Source organism: Calonectris borealis, chromosome 2 (assembly GCF_964195595.1).
Source record: "Calonectris borealis chromosome 2, bCalBor7.hap1.2, whole genome shotgun sequence".
Classification (NCBI taxonomy): Eukaryota; Metazoa; Chordata; class Aves; order Procellariiformes; family Procellariidae; genus Calonectris; species Calonectris borealis.
In genome coordinates, this window is record NC_134313.1 from 14,985,356 (window position 1) to 15,011,178 (window position 25,823).

General features: G+C 38.9%; 1 protein-coding gene across 1 annotated transcript in view; it reads right to left on the bottom strand.

Moving 5' to 3' along the window:
• Positions 1-25,823, bottom strand: part of COL14A1 (collagen type XIV alpha 1 chain) — a 135,141-nt gene that overhangs the window by 8,127 nt on the left and 101,191 nt on the right. Inside the window, exons 36-44 of the mRNA XM_075141236.1 lie at positions 22,566-22,619; positions 22,069-22,164; positions 20,759-20,812; positions 19,509-19,562; positions 10,460-10,513; positions 9,461-9,532; positions 7,467-7,502; positions 6,969-7,035; positions 6,272-6,460 (exon numbers count right to left, since the gene is read on the bottom strand). Coding sequence (XP_074997337.1) covers positions 6,272-6,460; positions 6,969-7,035; positions 7,467-7,502; positions 9,461-9,532; positions 10,460-10,513; positions 19,509-19,562; positions 20,759-20,812; positions 22,069-22,164; positions 22,566-22,619 — 676 coding nt within the window. The remainder of the gene's footprint in view (positions 1-6,271; positions 6,461-6,968; positions 7,036-7,466; positions 7,503-9,460; positions 9,533-10,459; positions 10,514-19,508; positions 19,563-20,758; positions 20,813-22,068; positions 22,165-22,565; positions 22,620-25,823) is intronic.

A 25,823-nucleotide genomic window follows, 5' to 3' on the forward strand; every position in this document is an offset into this window, starting at 1 on the left:
GGTGTAGCCTTGAGCTAATACAACCTTGTTGCTAAGGAAGGGCTCAGCACCGTTAATACAACCCCTTTGGTGATCTCAGAACAACAGCAGAGCAGATTTGTGTCTGACTGCTGTGTACTAACATACTGCAGAACACCTACCTTACCTCATGGTTGTACGAGGTACCTATTGGTCTTGTTCAGACTGTTCTAGACTTTCAGATGATGAAGTGTCCAAAAGGTAAGTTTCAGGAATTTTATATCTATAGCCTTTGGTAGCACTAGTTCCTAAATCTCACTGAAGGTCAATGGGTCTTAAGTGTTTAAATTACTCAGGCATCTTGAAATTTGCTAACATTTTTTTCTTCTGGGATTCTTAGCACTATAATACATGGGATTCCTGCTCTCAGAGACTGTCTTCCAAGTCCAGTATGAACTTCCTGTTTGGAATCCAGCATTTGGCTAGCAGAGATCGCAGTTTCAGTCAGAAGTGCTATCCAGAACCTTTGATGAATGATTGCATTGCACGGTGTATGTAGGAAGCAGTCCTAGGTGGCAGATATATGCTCTAACCTACATTTATATTCCTGGGGGAACCTGCCAAAAACCCATGTCATCTGTGATCAACAACTGAATTCCACCCATTTCAAAGACAAATTTCTCAGGCAAACCTCTTGTCCTGCATTCCAAATGCAGTTTCCAGATACCTAAAATTTACTTAGCCCTGGCTTGCTTCAAACATATGGAGCAATTCACTACTCTGTTGCAATTCACTACTGCTGCAGGCCTTTTAACAAGGTAAACTCATCTAAATTGTCTCTTACCATACATGCCCTGTAAGGAAATGCTTGCCGTTTGCAAAAGGCAGTCTGTACGTATGGATTGCTTTGATCATAAGATGACTGGCCCATGATAACCATCTGGAATCTACACAGATGTTTAGTACAAGGACCATTGCTTACCCTACTGTACAATAACGTAACATGGTGACAATTGCCACAAGGTTTTCAAATCACAGCCTTCCATGCACTCAATTATTATCCTTTACACACAGAAGAACACAAACCCATACGTGATGTTCACAGAATAAACTGCAGTAAGAAATGATAAATATGGAACAAATCTACTCAGGCTAAGAATAAAATGTTCATTCTGGAACAAGTTATGAAGCTCTTGTGCAGGGCAAACCTCTTTGAAATCACATGGATATCCAGTTCCTAAAGCAAACATACTGAAGGCCAAAACACAAGTCTGCTTCAGGTTTCTTTTAGTCTCATTTCCAGTAAAGTTTACCCAAGTGAAAGAGAACATAACAAACACTGAAGTAAGAATACCCTACTCCTAAGGCAAAACTCACATGAGTTAAAATCAAGCACTCCATGGGCTTCCCTAATTGACTTTCCACCAAAGCTCTTTAATGACAGTATGTTAGCAGATTCACAGACCTCTTGGTCATAGTTAATGGCTCCCTCCTATAAATGACAGAACATTCAAAGTTCACCCATTCAGCTTTCTATCAAGATCATTGCATTTCATTAGAGCAGAGCTTACAGAAAGTCAACCAGACAAGACATCACTCTCCATGTAAGTTACTGCAATGGTTAATCACTTTCAGGGATGAAAGTGTGTACCAAAATTTGTCATTTGAATTGGAGTGGCTTTAAATTCTAGTAACCGTTTTCATATTTGTGCTCTGGACATACTTCAGCAATACCATCAAACTGCCTCTCCCCCTTCACACTAACCACTTTTTTACGTCTTGTCCCCATCTAAAATAAGCAATGGCTTGGGTTCAGCCCCATAGAGATCACAAGCAACTGAAATCAATTATTTCCAGTGCTCTGCTAAAGATACCTCTGATAGCATCAGTTATTAAAAACAAAACCAAGATCATGAACGCATTCTCTAGCAAAGAAAATTAAATGTCCATGGTTTCCGCACTAAAGCGAGTCTTAGTCTTTAAGAGAATACTGTCCTTTGAGGAGAACTGCATATTGCAATTAAGAAAAATTAAACTGCTACCAAAAATGTCCTCTTTCAAAGATGTTCAGTTGTAACCATAATGTATAATAACACAGGGTGATTTTTTTTATCCAGATGAAGCTAAAGTTGGAAATAAAAATATTTTAATTGACTCAACTGGCAAAAGTTCCATTTAATTCCATTGGAATTTTGCCATCAGAGCTGTAAACATGTGGCTTTTGATAACACATGTTTAACTAACTCTTTCATATGAAGCCAGAAAGCAAATATGGATGAAGCTGTACTTGAGAATAGTGACTTTCCCAGTGACAGCTTAGGTATTTATTATATTTTAATCATAGTGGGATGGAGTGAGTAGCCATAAGTTTTGTGCATCACCTCAGGACACATCATAAGAGCAGAAGTCCACCCAGCAGTAGAAGAACAACTGCATTTTCACAGCATCTGAAAGCTAGCAGTGCCTCAGCATAATTTTTACTACAGCTTTTACATTTTCCCCAAAGTTGAGAAAAATACCCACGTATTATAAAAATAACTGAAAAAAAAAAAGAAAACAACACGCTGTATCTTGCTTTTTTATATTATTTTGCAGAAGTCCAACTACTTCCTGAGCACTCAGAAGCTAGACACTAGTTATTTAAGTCCCAGTTCATAAACATAAAATCAAAACAAAAGATGTTCGAACTAGCTGAAATAAAAATAGAAACCAGTGCTGTGCACTACTTAAAATGAAAATAGAGATGAGTGCTGTGAATAATTAGTGTTTGGGTTTGTTTTTTTCCAAACTCATATATTTATGCAAGTATGTAAGAGAACAAAATTCTAGTAATTTATCTGGGATTATGTACTATAGGGCACTGATAACACAATGTGCCCTCCTTAATCTTTAAATCACCGGTCCAATTCAAATGGCCTGTTGGGGCACCAATAAAATGTTAACATTGCTAACAAACATTGAGATTGCCAGAGATGTTTCTTTTCACATCATTAGAAAAACACAACAGATAAGACCCCACAGTGTACAGCTAAAACAATAATCAACTGGGGAAACTAAGTAACAAATGTCTTAATGTGATCCTAATCCATTCACTTATGTCTACACTGGAAAAAATAGATCTCAGCTGGCAACAGACACTGAGGACTGAATCTGTCAAGAGAATGACTTATCCTTTTCTCACTGAGGTGGTCTTTCTTGGAAGGACCAGCTCAGTGTGTTACTAGTGAGAGCATACATCCAGGAATGGGACACCCTGGACCTAGAAGTTCAAGTGGAGGTTTCTAACAAAACTCCAAGACACTCTCTCAATCCAAGCCTCCTTCCAAAACATCTGATTAACGCTTGGCAGAGTGACAAGGTAAACAAGGGAAAAGAGGTTATTGGCCAGGCAAGTTAGCAGGGAAGTTCACTGATGTCAAGATCTCTCACTGCTGACATTTTCCAGTAAAGCTCTCTTTGGTGCATGATTTCTAACCAGTTCCACACGCTGCTTTCAGAAGTTCCCCCTTCTCACAGGCGGGGATTGAATGGGTGGTGGGCAAGAGAGGTGAGTAGGAGGAAATGTCTAGCCTCCCCCTACCTTTTCTCTTCCCACTCTACCAGCACCTTGCCACTCAGCTCACAGCCAGTAACAGGTTCTTGCAGCAATCCCAACAGTTTGAACTCAGAGGGGAAAAAAGCAACACTCTACTAAATAAACAAACCGGTCTTTTTTCCCTTCTAATGTCTATTACTTTTTAGTACGCTCTATGGACACTGCTGTCACTGTTGCAGTGTATTTTCTGTACTTAAAGGTGGAGGCTGACTTTTCAGAGTTGCTAATCTGGCACTGGTTTTGAACATTAAATTGACTTCATATACAACCAAAATGCTGATGACATCAGCGAAAAGAAACACATTGTTCATAAAGACTTCCAGATGGCTGGCTGGAGATCTTCAGGACAGGACTATATATTGTGACTTGCTGAACAAGTTAAATACAAACAATGCTTCAGAATACAGCAAGGGATGAGGCCTGAGTACGTTTACCCTCCTCTCTGTATTCACTGGAAACTAAAAACCTTTCCACCCAGAAGCAGAGGAATTTTAGTCTGCTACTTCACGGTATGATATGTAGTTAGGAATCAAGTGAGAATTGGGAATGCACAAGAAACTTCCAATCAATCTCCACAAGCATGAAGCTGGTAAAAATAATTTTGACTTTTCACTGCTGCATTTTGGGGTTAGCTTAAGAGCAATTCCTTCGAAATGGATTCTGAAATATCCCAAGGGTCTGTACAACTCAAAAGATATCTTTCTGTTAAATAAACTGCTACTACACCAGGCACACTATCAATGTAAAATTTCAGTTGCTTCTGAAGAAATTAAATGCTCAAGGACTAATAAGTTACTCTGTATTTTTTGCTAGGTTCTGAATGAGCTCCTTCCTCTTCTGTCCAGGTTCTGTGCAAGGCTCCAGTTACATGAATGTCCTAAAAACCATTTTCACTCAAATAAAGCCAATTATTTTGTCTTTAAGTTTACACACAAATTCTTTTTTCTTAAAACAATCTCGTTTTAAGCTATAAATACTGTAAAACACCCCCAACATTTGGCATCACATTTTATGAAAATCTGTGGAGAGCCTTGGCTGACTGATTATAGTTCTTGAAATATGCTTGGTAAGTGCTTGCTCTCTACCAAGTATGAAACTCCCCACAAGTACTACCTGCCAAAATCAGTCCCTTCTAACATCAGTTATCGTAGAGACAGAAAAAAAAAAAAAAAAATTTTTTCATGTGCTTCTACCCTTTCTGTACTCACTCTATTACCAATGCTGTTTCCCAGATATTAATAATATCAGCAGTGGGTTAACCCACATCATGTTTCATTTAGGTGACTATATCTAATCACTCTGTGATTTCATAGTAGTACAACATGCGGTCTGGGCCTCAGCACAACAAATACAACGGAAAATACATACTAAATGCCAGACAGGTTTCCCTTTTTGTAGCCTGGTATTTTGGTTCCTCCATTCCTGAAGCACCAGTAAAATATTCTGTGTACTTAAACAGTTCTGACCTGAGAAGCCATTTAAAATACACTAGTATTTTAAGCAACTACCCTGAAATCTGCATTCAGTCTCTCTGGGTCACCACTTTTAAACTCAGTTCCTCACTTGCTGTTTCTTCCAGTTTTCTTTCCTTCCACCCCCTCATTCCTCCTTTTTTCTGGACAATGTCTGGGCTTTACTCAGCTGGAGCAGGCAGCAGCATGACTGAGAGGCTAGTACTCTAAACCTTGCCTCTTTTTTCAAGAAGGTAATTAGAATTACAGTCTTGAGGGGAAGAAAGGACTCACAGACTCACAGGTTCACTCAAAGACTTTCTTTTCAAAACAATGCTTTAACTCTGGTCATCATGGCTACTGTGAACTGGAACTATTAAGCTCCTGAACTAACAGCCTTCATAGCAACTCATTTTCCAAATCCTATTATAGATTTTGTAACAGCAACACCAATTCATCGCTCTTGAATATCACATTTGTCTCGGGTTTTTGGTCACTTCCTCGTGGGATGGTTTTCAAAGCACTTTCACAATCATAGATCCACTCAGTACTACCTCTGTTAGTGCTACTCTGGTACACCAAAAATTGCTAGGGTTGCACAGAGAGAGAGTAAATCTAAACATGGAGCTTGTTTCTTTATTAGACAATGCTGGAGGAGGAAAGGAGAAAGGGATCTTGCATACACATAAGAACACAGAGGAGAATTACTGTAAATGAACAGTTAACTGTATTATTTCTCTCTGATCTCACCATTTCCTCTCCTTGATCCTGTCATCCCGTCATAAACTAGGATTTTTTTCCCCTCTTCTTATCAACCTTGCTTCTTTCAGACTATCAAAACTTAGAAATCTTGAGACTGACACATTTTAAGTTTAGCAGAAAAGCTCTATTTTCCCCCAACATGAATCTATCAGTTTTGCAGCTGTCTTTTCCAAAGGCTCCTTTGCTTATACATTTTCAGCTCCAGCTTACTTCACAGTCCTACTAAGATGTAAGCATGATGTGATGTGATGTGCCCAATTAGATGCCACCAATCTTCAGCATTTTAGGCATTTAACCTCTGTTTGATCCTGCCAAATCACACCTGGCAAAGCCTGCATTACCTTCATGACTGAGAGTCTCCAGAGCTTTCATTACGGTCTGTGTTGAGTTCACCAGTCAACTAGTGAGAAAACTGTTGTTCTCACATTCAGATAGGAGACAAAAGCCATCAGAATGTATCAGGAAAGGGAGGTATATTTTTTTGTATGTGAAGTACGAAGCCTACCTCTTTCTCCTGGTCTTCCTGGTTGACCAGGACTTCCTGGAAACCCTTGCATGCCTGGTGATCCTTGTTCACCCTGTGGCCCTGGAGCCCCTGGCCGACCTGGCTCACCAGGAGGTCCTGCGATGGTTCGTGTTGAGACAGACTGGCTTGGAATCTGGTTCAGAATTGAGTTATATCTTGCCATATGACCTGTCAGGAAAAAATGCCCTCATTTTCAAGTTGCAGTGGAGAGTCTGGTTCAGCTAAGTTTGAACAGAGCCCTGGCAGGTCCTCAAGGCTGTGGTCTGTTGTGCTTTAATATGAAGTTGTACACTTATTGGTGGAGAAACAGTGTTTTAGGGAGTACACAGAAAGGGGAAGAACTATTGTGTAGAATTTTGTTTCCTTGCGTTGATGTTTGGGTTTTTGTTGTATTTTATGTCTACAAGAATTTAAAATTGTTACAGCAGAAGCTTCTGTATATTATAATAGATTGGAGACAATTCAGGCTTTTTTTTTAAGATGCTTGATGCTAATCAGCCTTAATTGAACATAAATCCATTTGAACATAAATCTAGTCGGAACATAAATCCTGACTGTCTAGCCTCAAAGCAACAGATCCCCTTGGATACTCTGAAAAGCATCATATTTGTCAGTAATCGTGGCAGGAAAAGATCCATTCTAGAGACAGAAGCATATTAACTATCGACGTACTTACCCTGGATGAGTTGTTCACACACTTGCCGAGCAACAGCACGTACCATTGCTTGGGACTGGAGATCACCCTGGATAACAACAGCAGCAGTGTGATAACACAATTTTTTGCATCATTTCTGTCTTGAAAACACTTAGAGCAATGAAAGACATTTATTATCCCTGAGGTATTATATCCTCACAGAAGAGAAAAAAAAGCCAAAAAAGTTTTGGGATTTCCCTGGTTCCCATTACTGTTTTTAGCCAGCAAACAGAGGTCGGAGAAGATAACCCTAATGAGAGATTTGGGGACATGCTTAATGCCACATACTTCTCACCTTCAAAACATTACTGTAGCTGTATATAAGACTATGTCTGGAAAAGAAGGAAAGTTTGCCTGATTGCACAGAGAAAACTATTGTGCCTGTAAACACAGAGAAACATAAATTGTCGGAGAAAGCTTTTTATGAGACAGAAGTCCAGACAGGAAAAAAAACGGTGGCTAACGTGAACATAGACTTACCCGCTCACCCCTTTCACCCTTAGCTCCAGGAGGACCCTATGAAAAGATTCAATACAAAATGAATTCTCATTTTGTTCTTGCTCAAAATATTTAACACCTAAATGTCGTCTCCCTTGCAGCATCACAGTAAAAGGAGAAAAAACAAACAAGGAACATGGTTTCAGGAGGCTATGTGACAATAACGAATATATATTTTCCATTTCAGTACTCAACAAAATGTTCACCTGTGGCAATTACATGGCAACAATGACTTTCTCGGGGGTTTGTCACACACTGAATTCTCCTGTTTAAAATGTCAGCAAGGGCAGGCCACGAGATGATGCATTTCACATGGCTGAAACGGGTCTAATCATCACTGAGTATAAAGGAAGAGAAGGCTGATGGGAGACAAAATACTGGTTTGCACCGAGGCTCTGCATCTGCTATGAATAGAGTCAGCAATGGGATTAAACTGCATAGAAAATGAAGTATGACATTAAAGATAATGTAATACTGTAGTGATGGTAAGGATCATTATGGATTGGAACAGGTTGTCTAGGGCAGTAACAACTTCACCAATGGAAGTTTTTGGGGTAGGCTAGACATCTCTCAAGAACTCCTGAAGTGAGGAAAGGACTGATGAAGAGATAACCAGCTGACTGATAGCATGGTTAAAGCACAGCTTATTCTGTCCTGGGAAAGAAGAAACTCCTACAAAGACTGCAAGATTATTTCTAGGTCTCTTTTCTATTACTCTACCTTTTAGGAAAGACAGTTATTGAAACTCAATATTGAAACTCAAAAATTTTTTACCCACCTAGCTGTTTTTTCAAAACTGCTAGAGTCTAAACATTCACAGCAGAGGTCTTACATGACTCACAGGAATATCTACACTCTAGGAAATCTAGTTCAATATCTGGACCGTGTGTTTGGACAGGAACTGAATAGTCAGCATGTTATACATTGATAGTAATAAGTTCCATAGCTCATCAAATCTCCTTAGTAGATTTCATTATTACACTTAGAAACTATGCAGGGCATTAGGTTATTATCTTTGCTTACATATTATCAGTCATTTCATTTCCACTTAAGCAAATAAAAATGCTTGCATTGGACTAAATCTCCAAAGCAAACTGGATTTTAAAAAAAAAAAATTATTCTACAAATCAAGTCAGAAGTACACACTGTCACATTCTGATGCCTTTAAAAATTAAATAGAACATTCACTGGAAAAAAATTGAGCAGGCTTTGTAATTAACCAAGTGGTCAAATGTTAAAATGTGAATACACAATATTATCTGAACCATTACAGAGAAAAAGTAGTCCACTGTAAATCTTCTCTTCTACATAATTTACACACTCATTTTATAGTTGTATTCCTTTCTTCTAGTTAAACTGGTTTTTTTTATAATAAAGAAAATAATATCTGAAAGACAAACTTAGTTATTAGTGGTTCCTAATACTTGTTTTTGGTACAGAGGGTGTAATTTTCCACTCAATGAAACTGATGGTCAAATTTGTAATAACATTCTAGAAAAAGTCCTGATCATTACTCAGTTGCCCTGATGTAAAGCCAGAGTAACCATGAAAGCTAGTTTTTCATTCATGCAATATTTTCACACTTTGAAAAAGAGAATAATATTTGGAAGTATTCAGGTTAATAAATGGCATACTTTAATTTCCTGAGAGTTGCTTGAAGTGCAAAGGAAAAAAGGGAGAAAGTAACTACACACAGATTACAGATTCACATACTGTTATGCTTTTAACTTCTGTGTTTTAATCTTGTGTTTTGACTCTCTAATCCCTATATTCCTAACATTGTATGTAAGATCAACAAATAAATTTAATTATGAAGAATGAACAAAGAAAGACCAATATAATGTTTTGCTTAGCCACTAACTGCAAAGAGATCATAAGCTATAAATATTGAGGAGTTCTGTAAAACAGTGAAGCCAAGATCAGAAACCAATTAATCCACAACAGCAAATACAGCAATATTAATCAATTTTACTCACTGGAGCTCCAACATCACCTTGTGGCCCCTGGCTTCCAGTAACACCTGGAACACCTGGAGCACCAGGTATGCCCTACGTGGAAGAGAAAGAAAATACTCAGTGGTGATGATAATCAACATCCATGAATCCTGATGGGAGAAATAACTGCGTGACGGAGAAGAAGTTCACAAAGCAGATAGTACACAGACAGTTCTGCAAGTCAAAGACTGGAGATACTGGGAGAGAGGACTAAGAAGTATATGTTGCAGGAAAAAGAGCACCGAAAGCACAGCTCTGAGAAAAGCACTCAAGAAAAATGGACTGTGTTGCTTGCTTTCTGAAACAGGCATAGATTGCTGAACCACAAGACTAAATCCTATGTCATTACTACCATGTTCGGGGGGATGACTCAGAACATTCTTTGTAAAAAGAACAGGATTGCTTGGACAATACTCAACACCGTCAGCAGTTTCATCTAACGTCTTAAATCTATCAAGAAGGCATTAACTTTGCCTAGCTGCCCTAGCTGAGAAGGATGAGACTGATTTTGCAGGCAACATACATCTTGCCTTGAAGGCCAAACATTGTCTTCCTACTCTGAGAGCATTTGAATACCTGCGCTCACCTCCAGCCTCCAGACCAAGCAAAACTTGGCGGTTCACTTCAACTAACAATCCTAATTGGAATTTCTTACAAAAAGAAAGTCTTGTTTCAAATGTTAAGAGCACTAATTTCCTTTATATAGTGCAGTTACTTGACTAAGAACAAGCTATCAATCTATTGATGGAACAACTGTCTCCCCTTCCCATGGGAGACATTTTTCCTTGAGCTAAGTAAGAGTGGAAAGAAATGACACTGGACAAGCAGCTCTCTGCCAACTCCCTGCATCATGAGAATTTTAACTTCCAAGGAGAACCCTTGGCCTTGGTCTATCCAGTGAAGCCTAGATAACAGAATGACCTACAATCCTCAAAAATCCTGCTGACTTTTAGAGAAACAAATTCCATGGGCAATACTCACCGTTGGGCCAGGAGGTCCTTGTGGGCCTGTGGGTCCATCTTTGCCAGGAAGGCCCTATAAAAGAGAAATATATGCAATTTTATCAGCTTTTTATATGTACTTCATGAATCTGTTCCATTTCATCTAGAAGACTTCTTTTTTTTATTTTTGTTCTTTGTTTTTCTTAAATTAATAACTGGCAGTAGTGGTTTCTTAGAAGAAAATTCCCTCATTTGCCCTGGGGAGGGTTTATTTCTGAAAAGGAGCTATAGCGTCACCGATATTTAAAAAAAAAAAAATCCAACTAGTGTCACAATACTTTTGAAGTAAGAAGAAGCAATGAAAACTCTTTGTACTGGCAATTTTCCCCTCTGAGTGAATTTCACTTACAACGCTGCTGTAGTGAGGTAAATGAGAGTGTTTGCTGTCAGACTTCTCTACCGCAAGATGGGTCACACTTCTCCATCTGTTCTCACTGGTTGCAACTATTCACAGTCCCACTGATTAAGTGCTGAAAAATGGCAATTGAGAGTCTATCTCTCTGCCCAGCAATACTGTACATATGTCCTAGCTATCACCGAGGTCCTGATTCAGGAAGCAGCAGGAATGCTCATGTGGTTTACATTATGAACGTGCTTCAGAGCTTCCAGAAATGAGAGCCAAAAACTAAAGATAACTTGGAAACTGGAAAGCAAGCAAATCATAGAAAAAAGACTGACCAGATGTAGAAGAAAATACACTATTAATAAAGTATTCTTGCAAATTAACCAATATGCACATTTTGTATCCACTTGCTATAAAGCATAGGTTTCTGAACAGCCTGGTGATAAGTCAATTCTTCAATTGCTACACAGCCTAAAAAAGAGACATATGATCTTATCTCTGGCTCAAGACCAGAATATGGAGGTGAGAGTAGAAGGAAAGAGAGGGTTTGAAAGAGTTTATGCTGACACACACAGTAAAGAACATTCTAGGCCTCAGTATCTCATAGCGCTTCAGAAAAAAAAAATCACAGCTTTTTAGTTTTGTATTTTTTTTCTGAAACTTTATTTCTGACAGTTTTAGTAATGAATATAGCATGAACTACTAGTTTTATGCTTTACATAATTTGGAAACTATGATTCAAACCTGCTATGGTATGGCATAAAAATACTGGCTGAGGAATATTATCTGCCATGTACCTGGAAAGAATTTTTTAAAAATTCCACCAGAAGGGTGTTTCCATGATAAAATAAGCCACATAGTCAACTCATATTATGTCATCCATGCATCCTTAGACTTGATAAGAAAATACTTTCCTATTTCACAGTGTAGCCAGTGTGGCTCCTGAAGCTTCAAGGATGAAAGCAGCTCCCCTATCACAATAAGAACTAAAGCAAATGTGACAGCTAAGAGGCATTGAAATAAAGATACTAGTAGTCTCTATCACAATAGTTTTAAATCATATGCAGAGAAAAGATTGCAAACCTAGCTCAATTAAATAAATTTGCAAAGGAAAAGTGTGTTCAGTCTTCAAAATTGGTGTTTCTAAAGGAAACAGAGAATGGTATAAGGAACTTTGAAATGCATTAAAAATTATAAAATAGGGTTTCTGACGTTCTCTGGAAGAAGCATTTAGTTGTGAACAATGTTCTGAAAAATTCAATGATAGCTATTCACAGTTTTATAATAACATGGAAGTCCCTAAAAGATAATGCAAACTAGACTTGGTTTTGTAACAGTAGAACCTTCAGGAAGACTGATACCTTCATATTTACAAGTATGTTTCACTTCTTAAAGCAAAGATTTAAAATCTGCATTTATTTTTGATCAGTCCTAAAACAGGATGAAAACTGGTTGGACCCTCTTAAGGGCTTAATTTAACTAGGAGGAGGGAACTGTAGAGCTTTCCACCTACTTCTAGGATCTAGTGTGGATTCACATAAACTTCTGAAGAAAGATAATGCTGTATGTCCCTCCCTTCTCCCATCTCAGTCAAGGAGTAGAACTAACAGCACGGTCAGAATTACATTTTCTTTGAATATATTTCACAGTTTCTTTCTTCTGAGCAGTATTCTTACTCTTGGCTGCTCAAGAATCATCTCCTGTCTATTCTCCTAGGATTCATTTCTCTTGGCACTGTGTCTGTATCAGTTGGCCACAAAAAATCGCCTCCTACTGTATTTGTTAGATGTGAAAATTGTTATTTATAAATGAAGTCAAACAGAAGTTTCGTTCAAGAAAGAGTATGGCAATACCTATTCTCTCATGCAGGTAAAAGACCAAAGATATTTGTTTGTGCTGTCAACAGGGTTTGAAGATGATGTTACTCAGACCACCCGATGGCCAGAATGGATCTGATACTCATTCTGAACTTGTGAGTAGTAAGCAGAGGAGATTAGTAGGTACCAGGAAATTGGCTGGAAGACTGGGAATGTATTTCTTCTGGCTCTTTCTCCCATTATTTTTGGTCTGTGTAATGTAGAAGGAAAATAGAGCACTGTGAGAATTCACAGAGTTATATTCTGTGCACTGAAGCTTTAAAGATGTTATTTACTCTCCCGTTTATTGAAGTCTCCTCTCTGCTTAACCATCTCCAGAATGACTGGGGAAATTACATAGCACAACAGCACCTTCCCTCTGATGCAGTCACATCCACGATAGGAATGACTCTGTATAGAGCCACTGAATCTCCTCCATGGACCTGCATGTCCAAGAGCAGGATGGGACAGATTTTGATGTATGACCTCAGATGTAGGGCAGTTTAGAATCAAGATGAATATGATTTTGGAAGGTTAACTTAAATCAGGACATATTTTGCTAATGGCATGAAAAACAGTTATAGAGAAACAGTGTAGCTACAACAGAATTTTTTATAAGGGATTGTCCTGGTTTCGGCTGGGATGGAGTTGATTTTCTTCCTATTAACTGGTATAGTGCTGTGTTTTGGATGTAGCATGAGAATGATGTTGATGACACGCTGATGTTTTGGTTGTTGCTAGGTAGTGTTTACGCTAGTCAAGGACTTTTCATCTTCCCATGCCCTGCCAGATGTGCAGGGGGCTGGGAGGGAGCGTGGCCAGGACGGCTGGCCCAGCTGGCCAATAGGCTATTCCATACCATATGACGTCATGCTCAGCATATAAGGCTGGGTGAAGAAGAAGGAGGGGGGGGCGTTCGGAGTGATGGCGTTTGTCTTCCCAAGTAACCGTTACGCGTGATGGAGCCCTGCTTTCCTGGCGATCGCTGAACACCTGCCTGCCGATGGAAGTAGTGAATGAATTCCTTGTTTTGCTTTGCTTGCATGCGCAGCTCTTGCTTTACCTATGAAACTGTCTTTATCTCAACCCACGAGTTTTCTCACTTTTACCCTTCCGATTCTCTCCCCCATCCCACCCGGCGGGGGGGTGAGCGAGCGGCTGCGTGGTGCTCAGTGGCTGGCTGGGGTTAAACCATGACAGGGATTTTATTTGCCAGAATACAAATGGCACCACAGAATGTAGACACCACCTAAATCCCTGTAAAATCTCAAGTCTGCTGAAGTCAGTACTACTGCTGACCTCACTATAAACTCTTAGCTTTCAGTAGCCTGGAATTTGTTTCGGGTACTTGTGGAGGGGTGATTTTTCAAGTAGTTCTAGATACTGGCAAAACCTTAACGGAAGCTACTGAGCCCAGGCTTGAAAGACTTTCACGTACAGTCATTAAAAGAACACTGCAGCCTGGGACCCATGACTGCCTCATCTTTTTTTTCTTTTTTTTTCCTTTTTCTAATGAAAAATTCAAAACCAAATGTTCCTTCTCTTAAGATAAACCACTGTGACCACAAGAGAATTATTACTAAACACTATCTCAGTGTATTAATCTGAGGTGTAGCTTGCAAAAGATTTTGCACCAACATGAGCTATTTTAAATTAAAGCTAACCCAGAAAAAAAGCAGAAGTGGGGTTTTTTTTGAAATGTTGCTCAGAACACATAGCCTTTATTTAATAAAAATAGGCTAGTTCTTTCTTAACACACAATAATGCTGACTTAGCATTTTCTCTTTTCCTTATGAAACTATCAGTGCCATCTACAAGCTGATAGTCTTAAATTATTTTATTATTAATTCTTTGTAATTTAAAACATATATTTCTTGAATATCTTTTGTTAATCAGTCATATTTCTCCTCCATTTTTTGCAGTGTGCTATTAAGATTAACATCTGGAAGATAATACTCCTTTCTACTTGTGTATCTGTGTCCCTTTGACTATGCCTTTGCTTATAAATTAAACAAGTCCTTACAGAAAAAGATGTGACACAGCTCATATCAGCATACGTAATTGCATTTCTGTGGCTTTGTGGAAAAGAACCGGGGGATCCTAGGGGACAATAGGTCAAACATGAGTCATCAGCATGGCCCTGCAGCAAAGGCAGCCAACCACATTCTGGCTGTAGAAGCACAGCCAGTGGGTTCAGCTGCAGGTTCAGGGAAGTTCTCCTTCCCCTCTACTGAGCGCTTTTAAGGCTACCTCTGGAATGCTGTTTCCAGTTTTGGTCTCCCCAGTACAAGACAGACTAACATACTGGAGCAGGTCCAGTGGAGGGCCATGAAGGTGTTCAGGGGCTGGAGCACAGGACATATAAAGAAAGGTTGAAAGAAGTTGGTTTGCTCTGCTTGGCCACCTTATTGCTGTCTAAACTACCTGACCAGAGGCAAAAGAGATGTAACCAGACTCTTCTCAGAGGTGCACAGCGATAGGACAAGAGGCAACAGACCCAAGTGGAAACGGGAAATGATGATTAGACGTTAGGAAAAAATGTTACAGTGAAGGTGGTTAAATTAATACTGTCATGGGTTGCCTAGAAAGGTTGTGGAATCTTCATACTTGGAAGTGTTCAAGACTCAACTTAACAGGGACCTGGGCAACCTGATCTGATCAGACCTGTTTTGAGCAGACTGTTGGACTAGATGATCTTTGAAAGTCCCCTCCAACCTGAATTTTATGATTCTATAAATTCCACTAAAACAGTGTGCATCTAAACTCCCTACTGGAAATGGCTTTTGATCTATGCTATCACCTGAACAATGTCCTAAAACAGTTGGCCCAGCCCAACACTGCCAAGAGGAACGACAGGCATTAGACTGCATAGGTCACTAGCCAATGCTCAAAATCATGTTCTGGCAATATCTAATTTACTAATCTATAGACAAAGGCTTTGTGTCTCACAGCTGGTCTCTTTGCCCTCCTGCTCTCACAGTGAGCTGAACAAGAGCCATTTGGAGCTGAAGAAATGTTTAAGAGACTGAATCATCCTCTCTATCAGTTAGAGGTATCTTACTGCAGACCAGTCTCTTCAAGCAGGATAAGGCAGCATTAGACTCCAAACTAGCTGCACCAGCTCAGCAAGAGAAATCAATCACTTGACAGTTTAACTCTGTGGTTCCACCCCTAGCAGACATATAGGGAAGCACATCCAACAGAGCTTCCTCCAGAACTTTTTAACCTGCTAAGGAAGAACCATGCCTCTTTGCCAAGGAGAAGATTGGCCAGGAGAAGACACCCCTGAGGAAACCACCAGGCAGCAGCGAGCAGTAACAACATCATGGGCACAAGAGATACGAACTTGGGAGTCAGAACAATGGAGATCCCTTCCTACATTGTGTCATCAAGCAGAGCATGCTTGCCACTCAGGATGACATATTAGGCTTCTTTTATTGCAGCTGTGTAGATCTGCCCTCTTGGGTGGCCTGCACTTCACAAGAAAGAACAGGGATTGCACTTGTGACCTGACCTTGGATAGTAGCCATGGACATATGGGAAAGGGAAGACCTTTCCCCCCTCTACCTACACATCTCAACAAGGGTCAGTCTCAGTCTGCTTCCAAACTTTATACTCTTGGCTGAAAGAGATGAACCAAAAGCACAACAGAGTTGTGTTATTAATAATTACTGTCTACATACTCACCAGAAGCATGATGTCAGTTTGGATTCTCTCACATGTGCAATTCAAGCTATATCTTTCAACATCATATGCTTGGGAGAGTTGGTGGAGGAACGCAATCTGTTCTCTTTAGTAAAACCTCTCTATATTGCCAGCCACAAATATGGGACAGCAAGAGAGGACACCAAATAACCACAGCCCTAGCCATAAAACAAAAAGAAACCATTTTCTATTTTATAAAATCTTCTGTGACACTCTTTTATAACTGGAAGTAGATGAGAGGGGAGGGGACTGTTCCTCGTGTGGAATTTGAGGTGTAGATTTAAAACCAGTTACCAGATAGGTATAAAATATTATCATGCATAATCAGAAAGTTTGCTTTATTATCAGAGAACACATTTTTTACTCTGATTCAACCTTCACATGGTATTTTTATTACATCCCACTCTTTTTCACAGGGAGGGTATTTCATTATGAAAATGGTCTTTGTATGAATTCACACAACTGACAGGGGAGATGCTCTATTTCTTAATGAGGTACTAAAAAACCAAGAAAAACAAATAAACCAGGGACTAAAAAGCAGAAGTTCAGAAATACAAAAAGAACCTTTATAGACTAACTGTTGAATTAAAACATTAAGAGGAAAAAAAAGACCTCTCCTCAACTAATTTCAAAAGTAAAACCAGAAATGATAAACACCAGAAATCAAAACAAAAAGGAAGGAAGAAGAATTGTAAAAGTGAAGTGATTCCAACTACCAGCAAGTGGAAGGAAAAAATCTCCATTCCAGGATTTCTTGAGTCTAATATCACATTATCCCCTGTTCAGCAAAGCTCTCGGAGATCTCCCAATAAATATCAGTCCTGTGCTTACCTCCCATTAAAATCAGTGTGATTTAGCCATCTGTTTATGTACGTTACAGCACTGTACCACTATAATTAAAGTATTTCAATGAACAATAAATACTAAAGAGGAAATGATAGCTAAGCTAAGAATAACATAGAAAATCTCAGTTCTAGTAGTATAATAGCTGCAAAACAGTTTGGCATCTTGGCTAACAGGAGGAAGCCCAACAAAGGGAACATTATACAAAAAAGCAATTTACTTCTCAGGAATTTTCCAGTTCCCCTTTGCTGTTGCTGCAGTTATGCCCTTTAGAATTATGCCTTTCTCAAGCGCTTGGCCTTCAAAGAGACTGCAGTGAAATCATTGGTTTGAATCTTCACCCATTAAAAGCAATTTATTGTTGTCATAACTTCACAGGAATCAAATGAGTTACAACACCATAAAATTAGTATAACATAATTATTTGTTGCCATAGAAATAATTACTGCTGGACAATATTGCCTAAGGGTCACACAGAGACAATAACAGGCTAACAGACGTAATTTTATGAGATCTAGGCTATTTATCCAGCTCCTTTGATTAACACCAGAAGAAAGTGAACACATGAACAAAGCATTATTATCATATCTATAAAAACTGGTAATTTATGTAATTGCCCTACCTTATTATAGACAACACTATGGTCTTCTACAGAATAAGCACTGCATGACCTTTCCAGGCTGTCTCAAAAGCCTTTGCTGCACTAGTCTTCCTGCCGGCTTTTCTCAGAAATACAACCACCTCTCTGCAACAACCTGCTGACTTCCACACGTGGGAATACTAGAGCACTTCTGAACTGCTGGCTGACATCAAGACATGGCTGAGGGCCTCCACTGCTAAATACAAAGTTAGCTAGAGAATAAAGTAAAAACACAGAGTTCTCTTCTCCCTGAATTGCAGAATGCTCAGTGTCCCTCGTGATCAGGAATGCAGAAAGAGAAGGCATATACCACTCACATGTACAGCGTCTAGCACCAAGACACCTCAGCCTGGCTATGAGCAAGATTAGACAGCATGGTGGCAAAAATCCAAATGTCCATTAGGCTCCAGGTCTTTATTAACCTGGAGATGAACAGGTGACACCAAGCTTGGGAATTTAGGGGGAAAAAGTTCCAATACAGTCAAAAAGAAGACATTAAAAACATGCAAAAATGAGTTTCCATACAGAAGAAGGCATCACAGTATTATAAAGTAGGAAAAGGATTACATTTACCTTCACAACTTAATTGAAAATTAGTAGGCTATTCATCTGATTAGAAGGTTATTAATCTGATGATAATGTTGTGTAAATCTTTATCTTAATAAAATTACTTTCTTTTCTTGATTTTAGAGAAAAAACATCTATGCATTGCCCAAATTCTACAGTAACTTCAGTGGAATTACTTCTATACGTAAAGATATGCCAATGCTTAAATTCGTAATAGTGAGCTCAAATACACATTTCACTATAAGGATTTTTTTTTGTAACAAAGTCTCAAGTTAATGCCAGAAATCCAGAGAAGGTCCAGATTTCTCTAAAGTTCAAGTTACATTAACATATCCAAAAAAGGATCATGAATATGTAAATCTTGTTCAAGTGAAACTGAAAAGTCATATTTAATAATGAACTTCTGCTGTAGACAGTAACCTAGTATTATGCTAACAATAATTTTCCAGCGTCTGTCTAATAATGAAACAAAAGTCTCCCCAAGGAGACAGGGAGGAGGACTTAGACTCACTTCCACACATGAACATGAAGGTTTTTTTACCAGACAGACTGTATGTATCTTCATTTTTTCTACCAGAAGCAGAGTAAGGTTGACTTAAATTTTGATATTATTCTTCACCTTTTCCTTATGTCAGCAGTTTCTACAGGTATTGTTTTACATTCAATATTAAATGCCTGTAGTTGTCTCCGTTATTCACTAATTAGCTAGAAAGCAAATTTAGATTGTTGCATTGGATTGCATGCCAATTATGTGCCATTTAACCACCATTTAATTTTAAACGTATAAGCAAATGGTCTAATTGGCAGTGCTGGACACTAGTGACACCTACTCCCATCAACATAGTGCATGGCTCCCCATTGCTCGTCTAGTATTTCTCAACCCTGATCTACCAGATGGAAGGATACTCCACCCTATCTCTGTCTTCTCTGCTGATTGGCACAGAGATATGGGTCTCCAGAAATGATAGAATGCAAGTGACATAAAGTATAATAAATCAATCACGCTGGGAAATTCCATTCCATTATGGAATGGAAACTCTTAAAACAAATGCAAAACATGTTCATTTTACGTTACCCTTTGACCTTGAGCTCCATCTCTTCCGGGTGAACCTGATGCTCCTGGGACACCCTAAGGATTATAAAGGGAGGGCAAATGATGAGATCAAGTTAACAGAATCCAACAAAATCACTTCCCAGTCAAACTGTATGACATGATTTTGGATAAATGTTTTGGATAAATGGAACTAGGAAGTTCAATAATGGGTGGGGCCATAGAAGAGATTCAGTAAAGAAGGCATTTCTGTGAAATGAGAGATGGTTAAAAACATATTGTTAATATGCACAGGCTTCATACCCCCTCACTATAATCCTCTGTTAAGAACACTGACAATTTCATCAAGTCAGGCTTCCTGTGCCACTAAACTGAAAAGAGAGCTTGATTTCCTACATCATTCCAGTGTCGTGTCAGTGTAACTCCGCTGCACGACATCAGTACCTTAACCTAAAAATACAACTGCTATTTCTCTCTCTCATTGCTAAAATGGAGTCTGTTACCATATTGTTTGAAGTCAGTGCAGCAATATCAAAGAGGAAATCCTACCTGAGCATGATTACAAATTATGTCCAGCAGTTCCCCATTGTTCAGATGAAATGTCACTCTCTGGCTCATGGGACCATTACTGCCGTAGTCCAGAAGACTAACAAAACTGATTTATGAGGAAAGGCTGTATGAGTTTACTATCCCTAGCAGATATGAACAAGAGAGGGGTACCTGGTAACAACCAACAAATACTAGAGGGATACAATCAGCAAAAGAGAAGCATCTGAAAAGGGAAAAGCAAATGATCCTGGAAAACAGCAATAAATTGGAATGCTATCTCCAGACTAAATACCAGACACCAAACTGAGTAAGATTCAGTGAATACTACAGCTTTTTAGATGCCTATCTTGTGAAAGATGGCATCAAAAGGATTAAGTGCCTGATCTGTCCTCCTAGATAACTCCAGGAGGAACTTAATGGGTTTAAAGTGAAAACAAGCAGATGCTAATTATTCACTGTGTCAGAGGTGGATAGGTTTTGAGTCTACAGAGACCCAATTTCAGTGTTAAACAAGGTCAAGAAAGTAACTGGTTCTTCAGGCCCTAAATGATTTGGTCACTGCACACCAGCATACCCTAGATTCCTGATACTAAACCTCCAACAAATTCACCCCAACAATACACTTCTCAGCAGTTTTGATTATGTGGCCTAAATTCACAATGATGTCAATTCAACATTCAAACTTACTTAGTAAGTGACAGGTTAAACAATAACTTAGGGAATACCTGCAGGCCAGGAAAACCGAGATCTCCCTTCTCTCCTTTTTCACCTGGTGGCCCCTGCAAATTAAGAATCACACATAGTAAACCAAATACATGGTTACTTTCCTATTTGTAATAGTTCCTTTCAGTTTCTTTAGAAAAAAACAACCAAGCAACCAATAAGACTATTTTTCCTGCTGAAAGCAAACCTACAGACTCTATTTGCAAAACCATAAATGAAGAATTTACAAGTACAGAAAATAAAGAAGATAAAACTCGCTTTAAAAGATATCAAAATTAACTTGACAAAACTATGGCCATTATGTTACAAAAAAGGTATTTATTTTCTTTTCTCCTCAAGGGAATCTGTTTCTCTTCAGCTCTCAGAAGTATTTCCTATAATGATGAAACCAATGGATTTCTATGGAAACTAGATGTGTTTCTACAGTACATACGCATGACAAAGATATACTTTTCTAGACAATAAACTAATTTTAATTAAATTTTATGCAGAAACACAATTTCTCTATCAAATAACTATTCTTATAATTAATGTATTCTGTATTATTCTCTGATGACAGCATCATCAAGAATATATGGTTTTGGTAAATCACTTCATTATATTGTACAGCAGTATCATACAGATGGGGTAAAAAGAAGAAAGTATATTATACTGTAGTAAATTTTGAAAAAAAGTACAGCAGAAAGAGATATGCATCTGCTACCTTTCAAGGCTTGTGTGTACCCATCTACCAGAGATGTATATAAAACAAGATTATTGCTGCTGGTTCATTATTCTACCAATGCGTCCTTATGATGAAACTCTGAGACTTATTTCACAACAGCATTGCAAACTCCAGGCCTAATCATCTCCTCTGATGACAGACTCTGTAAGCGTAGTGAATACTGTTGCTTAATTTTGGCAGCGAATATGGCGTTCTTGCTTGGGTATACCTTTCAAGTCAGAACTGATCTGCGATGAGCAATACCACAATCAGAAAAAGATAAAATATATTAACATTTTGGTTTGGGGCCATGTTACAACCCTCACTGCAATTTTTTTCACTTGTCTCCAGGCTTGGATGCTAATACCTGGGTCATATTCAACCTGTGATCAAATCCCTTCAGCTAACTAAAAGTTCAGATCCAAATAAAAACAAAAATGTTGGCATTGAACACACGCCCACTACAGGTTAAACCCAAATCTGTGATTTCACCTCAAATATTGAAATTCAGATTCCTATCAGGACACCAAAATATATTTTGGTCTAGTCTAAGATATGTGCTGTTCCAAAAATCACAGGAAAGAACCCTATTGATTTTATAAGTCTCACAGGAAGCCCTTGAATAGAAAGTCCACTGGGTCCTTGTGGTCCTGGAGGCCCTTGCGGTCCAGGAACACCAATTTCACCTCGAGGTCCATCTGGTCCCTAAAGTAGCACAAGACGTAAGTTAAACTGTTATCATATGGACAAAGGCAGCTTCTCTTTGAAGAATTAAATACCAATAGACTCAAAAACATCTGAAATATAAGTTAACATTTGATTGAGCAGTTAGGGTTCAATTTAAAACTGCCTGGTTCCTTTATAAATACAAAAAAATGAAGATTTATGCTGTGAAAGCAGCATTATGAATTTTATATCTTTTATCAAGGAACAAAGAGGACAAGCAATTGTTATGAAAAGAGACACACCAAATGCCAATGGCATTTCACTATGCTTTTTCCTTAGCGACATCAGAGACAATCTGGAATTCATTTCAAGGTTTACATGCAGCAGAGATAAACCAAGAACCTGTGCATCTGTCAACTGTAAAGTGCTGTACAAAGTACCTTTGGACCTGGATCGCCACGATGACCTTTGGCACCTCTGACACCTGGACCACCCTGTGAAACACAAGCACAGGACTCGCTGAAAACCAAAACTCTCAAATAAACAAAAACAAAATCCAGAGAAGCCTAAACAGTTTTTTCTTGTTTCTGAATCAGTGTTCAGGAATCAGTGAATATCCTGTCCATATCCTTCCACTGGAGTAATTAAACTGAGAACATACTTAAGTGTGGCCATACACAGGAACAGATTTAAACACAGATGCGACTACTTTCTAGAGCCAAGAATGCACACCACATAAGCATCAAAATAACACTGAAAGCTACAACAGGGATGGAAATTTATACATGTGGTCATAGGTTCCCTTCCAGTTGCTGAAACCTGCACATCTGTCTGTTCTGACCAAAATCACCACATTGTTAAAGGCCAATGGCATCCTGGCCTGTATCAGAACTAGTGTGGCCAGCAGGAGCAGGGAGGTGATCGTGCCCCTGTACTCGGCACTGGTGAGGCCACACCTCGAATCCCGTGTTCAGTTTTGGGCCCCTCACTACGAGAAGGACATGGAGGTGCTGGAGCGTGTCCAGAGAAGGGCAACGAAGCTGGTGAAGGGTCTGGAGCACAAGCCTTATGAGGAGCGGCTGAGGGAACTGGGGTTGTTTAGCCTGGAGAAGAGGAGGCTGAGGGGAGACCTCATCGCGCTCTACAACTACCTGAAAGGAGGTTGTAGCGAGGTGGGTGTTGGTCTCTTCTGCCAAGTAACTAGCGATAGGACGAGACGAAATGGCCTCAAGTTGCACCAGGGGAGGTTTAGATTGGATATTAGGAAAAATTTCTTCATTGAAAGGATCATCATGCATTGGAACAGGCTGCCCAGGGAAGTGGTTGAGTCACCATCCCTGGAGGTATTTAAAAGACGTGTAGATGTGGCACTTGGGGACATGGCTTAATGGTGGACTTGGCAGTGTGAGGTTAATGGTTGGACTCAATAATCTTAAAGGTCTTTTCCAACCTAAATGATTCTATGACTCCAACAGCTCAGGAATATTTTTCAGCAAGGACAACTCCAGGATCTACTAGACTAGAGGTTTAATTTAGAGCTACTCTTAGGTAAAATACTCTTCTGCCCATTTTTCTCTTTTTTGCTTTCTTCAGCAGTGCCTACATCTGTTAATCATTTATTAACCAACTGTTGCCTTTTTTATTAGTATCGTCTGAGACACTGGAGTTGCATATATCTATGGATGGCTGCCATGATCGTGTTTCGCATACACATGCTGTATGTGCTTTGTCCTCTAGGACAGCATAAATAAAGATTTTTTTTTTCCCCTCACTTTTTTTCAGATCAATTTCCCTCTTCCCCCACCTGAGTATATTGCTTAATCTCTTGGGATATGAGCTTTACATGGATTCTGCCCTTCTTTGTACTCAAAAAGGACCTTGTACAACTAGGCACCATAACTGAATAGCATTGTTTAGAGGCTACAATAAGTACTTATAAAAATAACAGCAGTTACATTAAAGACATAAAAATAGAAAATATGCTTATCAGATTAAATGTATATGTAGTATCTATAATACAGAGATATTGAGACTTTAAATAGGAATGCCAATAAGAGAAATGTTTGGAAATATGAGAGTACTCTTGCTCTTCAATGAAGGTATCATGATATACTCTTCATATGTGTGATCACAGAGCAGTTTTCTACTCCTTGTCCCAGCTCCTTCAGTCTTCTCACTTCCATCCCACAGCTCTATGGCCATGACCCATTCCATCATGGTCACCTCCGACCCTAAAACCTCATCCCACACTCTCCACAGAACCATGTTCCAGTTGCCAGTTCCCAAATTCCAGGTCCACACATTTCTGCATTCCAGCCCAGTAGCTCCCCCTGCCCTTTCTCCTACCTCTCTCAGATCAAAAATTCCTAAATACTCAACTATTCCTATGCAATACTGCAGCTTTTTAATATAAACAAAATCACACATTTTTCTCCCATTTTGTTCTCAGAAACAGATTACAATTTTACTGAGTAAGAATATATACTTAAAAATAGCCTGATGCCGAGCCATTAAATCATATGCTTTAAGATTCACACTGAATTTGGTACACTTATCCATGTTTTGAACCCAGAAACCTTTGTTTGGTAAAAGCACAAGTTCCAGAACAGCATTGATTTAAGATGAAAGCATCACAAGAGCCTCCCTCATTTTTCTCATAAACTTGTTTTGGCCGTTATTCCCCTACTACTAAGCTTGTGTGACTAATTTCAAATTTTTCATTTCTTTGACTTCTACTTCTAGCCAAGAATTCCTGTTATGTCTTTTTCTCTTATTTTAAATAACTTCTTAATAGCCAGTGCTTTCCCCCAGAAACAGTCCTTAATCAACTGTTATCAAGTCACCTCCTTATTTCTTTTTATAGTTAAAACCTATGAAGCACTGAAAGCTTGTCTTTGCAATGAAACTTCTCCAATCCTCCAATATTTTTTGTCTCCTTCTTCACCTTCTCCAGTTCTGCAGCACTCCTTCCAAATGCAGGCATCAGGTTTGTGTGGTATCTTACTTTTACTTTGCATGGGGAACTTCAGACAGCCTGATCAAATTCTGGCAAAGATGAAGCCATAAAAACAGTATCCCATTATGAAAACTGCCAGATAATCTTAACTCTAAATGATACTTTGTCTTACCCAAAATGACCCACTTCCTAAAACAGCTTAAAAAATATTTCCAGAGTTACTACCCCAAACAAATGGAAGCCTTTTATTTGGAGTCTTTTTAGCCTAATGTCTAAAACTGGCTAGATGGTAGAATCCTGATCCCTTAAACAGAAAAATCCTTGGCTTAGAGAAAAGTCACATGACATTTTAACGACTTGGAGCAGTATTGACCAGACATAGCACATGTGACTTTCTGACTTTTGGTTGGCGCAGAGATGAACGCTGACTTTATTCTTTTCCTCCGCTTTTTCTAAGCCTCTTACTTTTCTCCAGAAAAGTATGCCATCTAACTCTCTGGCAAAAAAGTATCACTTACAAGAGGCTGAGTTCCAGAATCACATACTCGCCTGCCTAGGCAGTGATTTTTCTGCTAGATTTTAAGCCTCCTCTTGCATGGCACTATGCTACTCAAAACACTGTTAATCCTAAATGTAATAAAGAGAGGTACATTATTTTACTGCTGGGTAAGCTTTAGCAATTCCTGATCCGTATATGTTTTGAGCTATACTAACACACATCCTTCCAGCCAAATAATTTCTA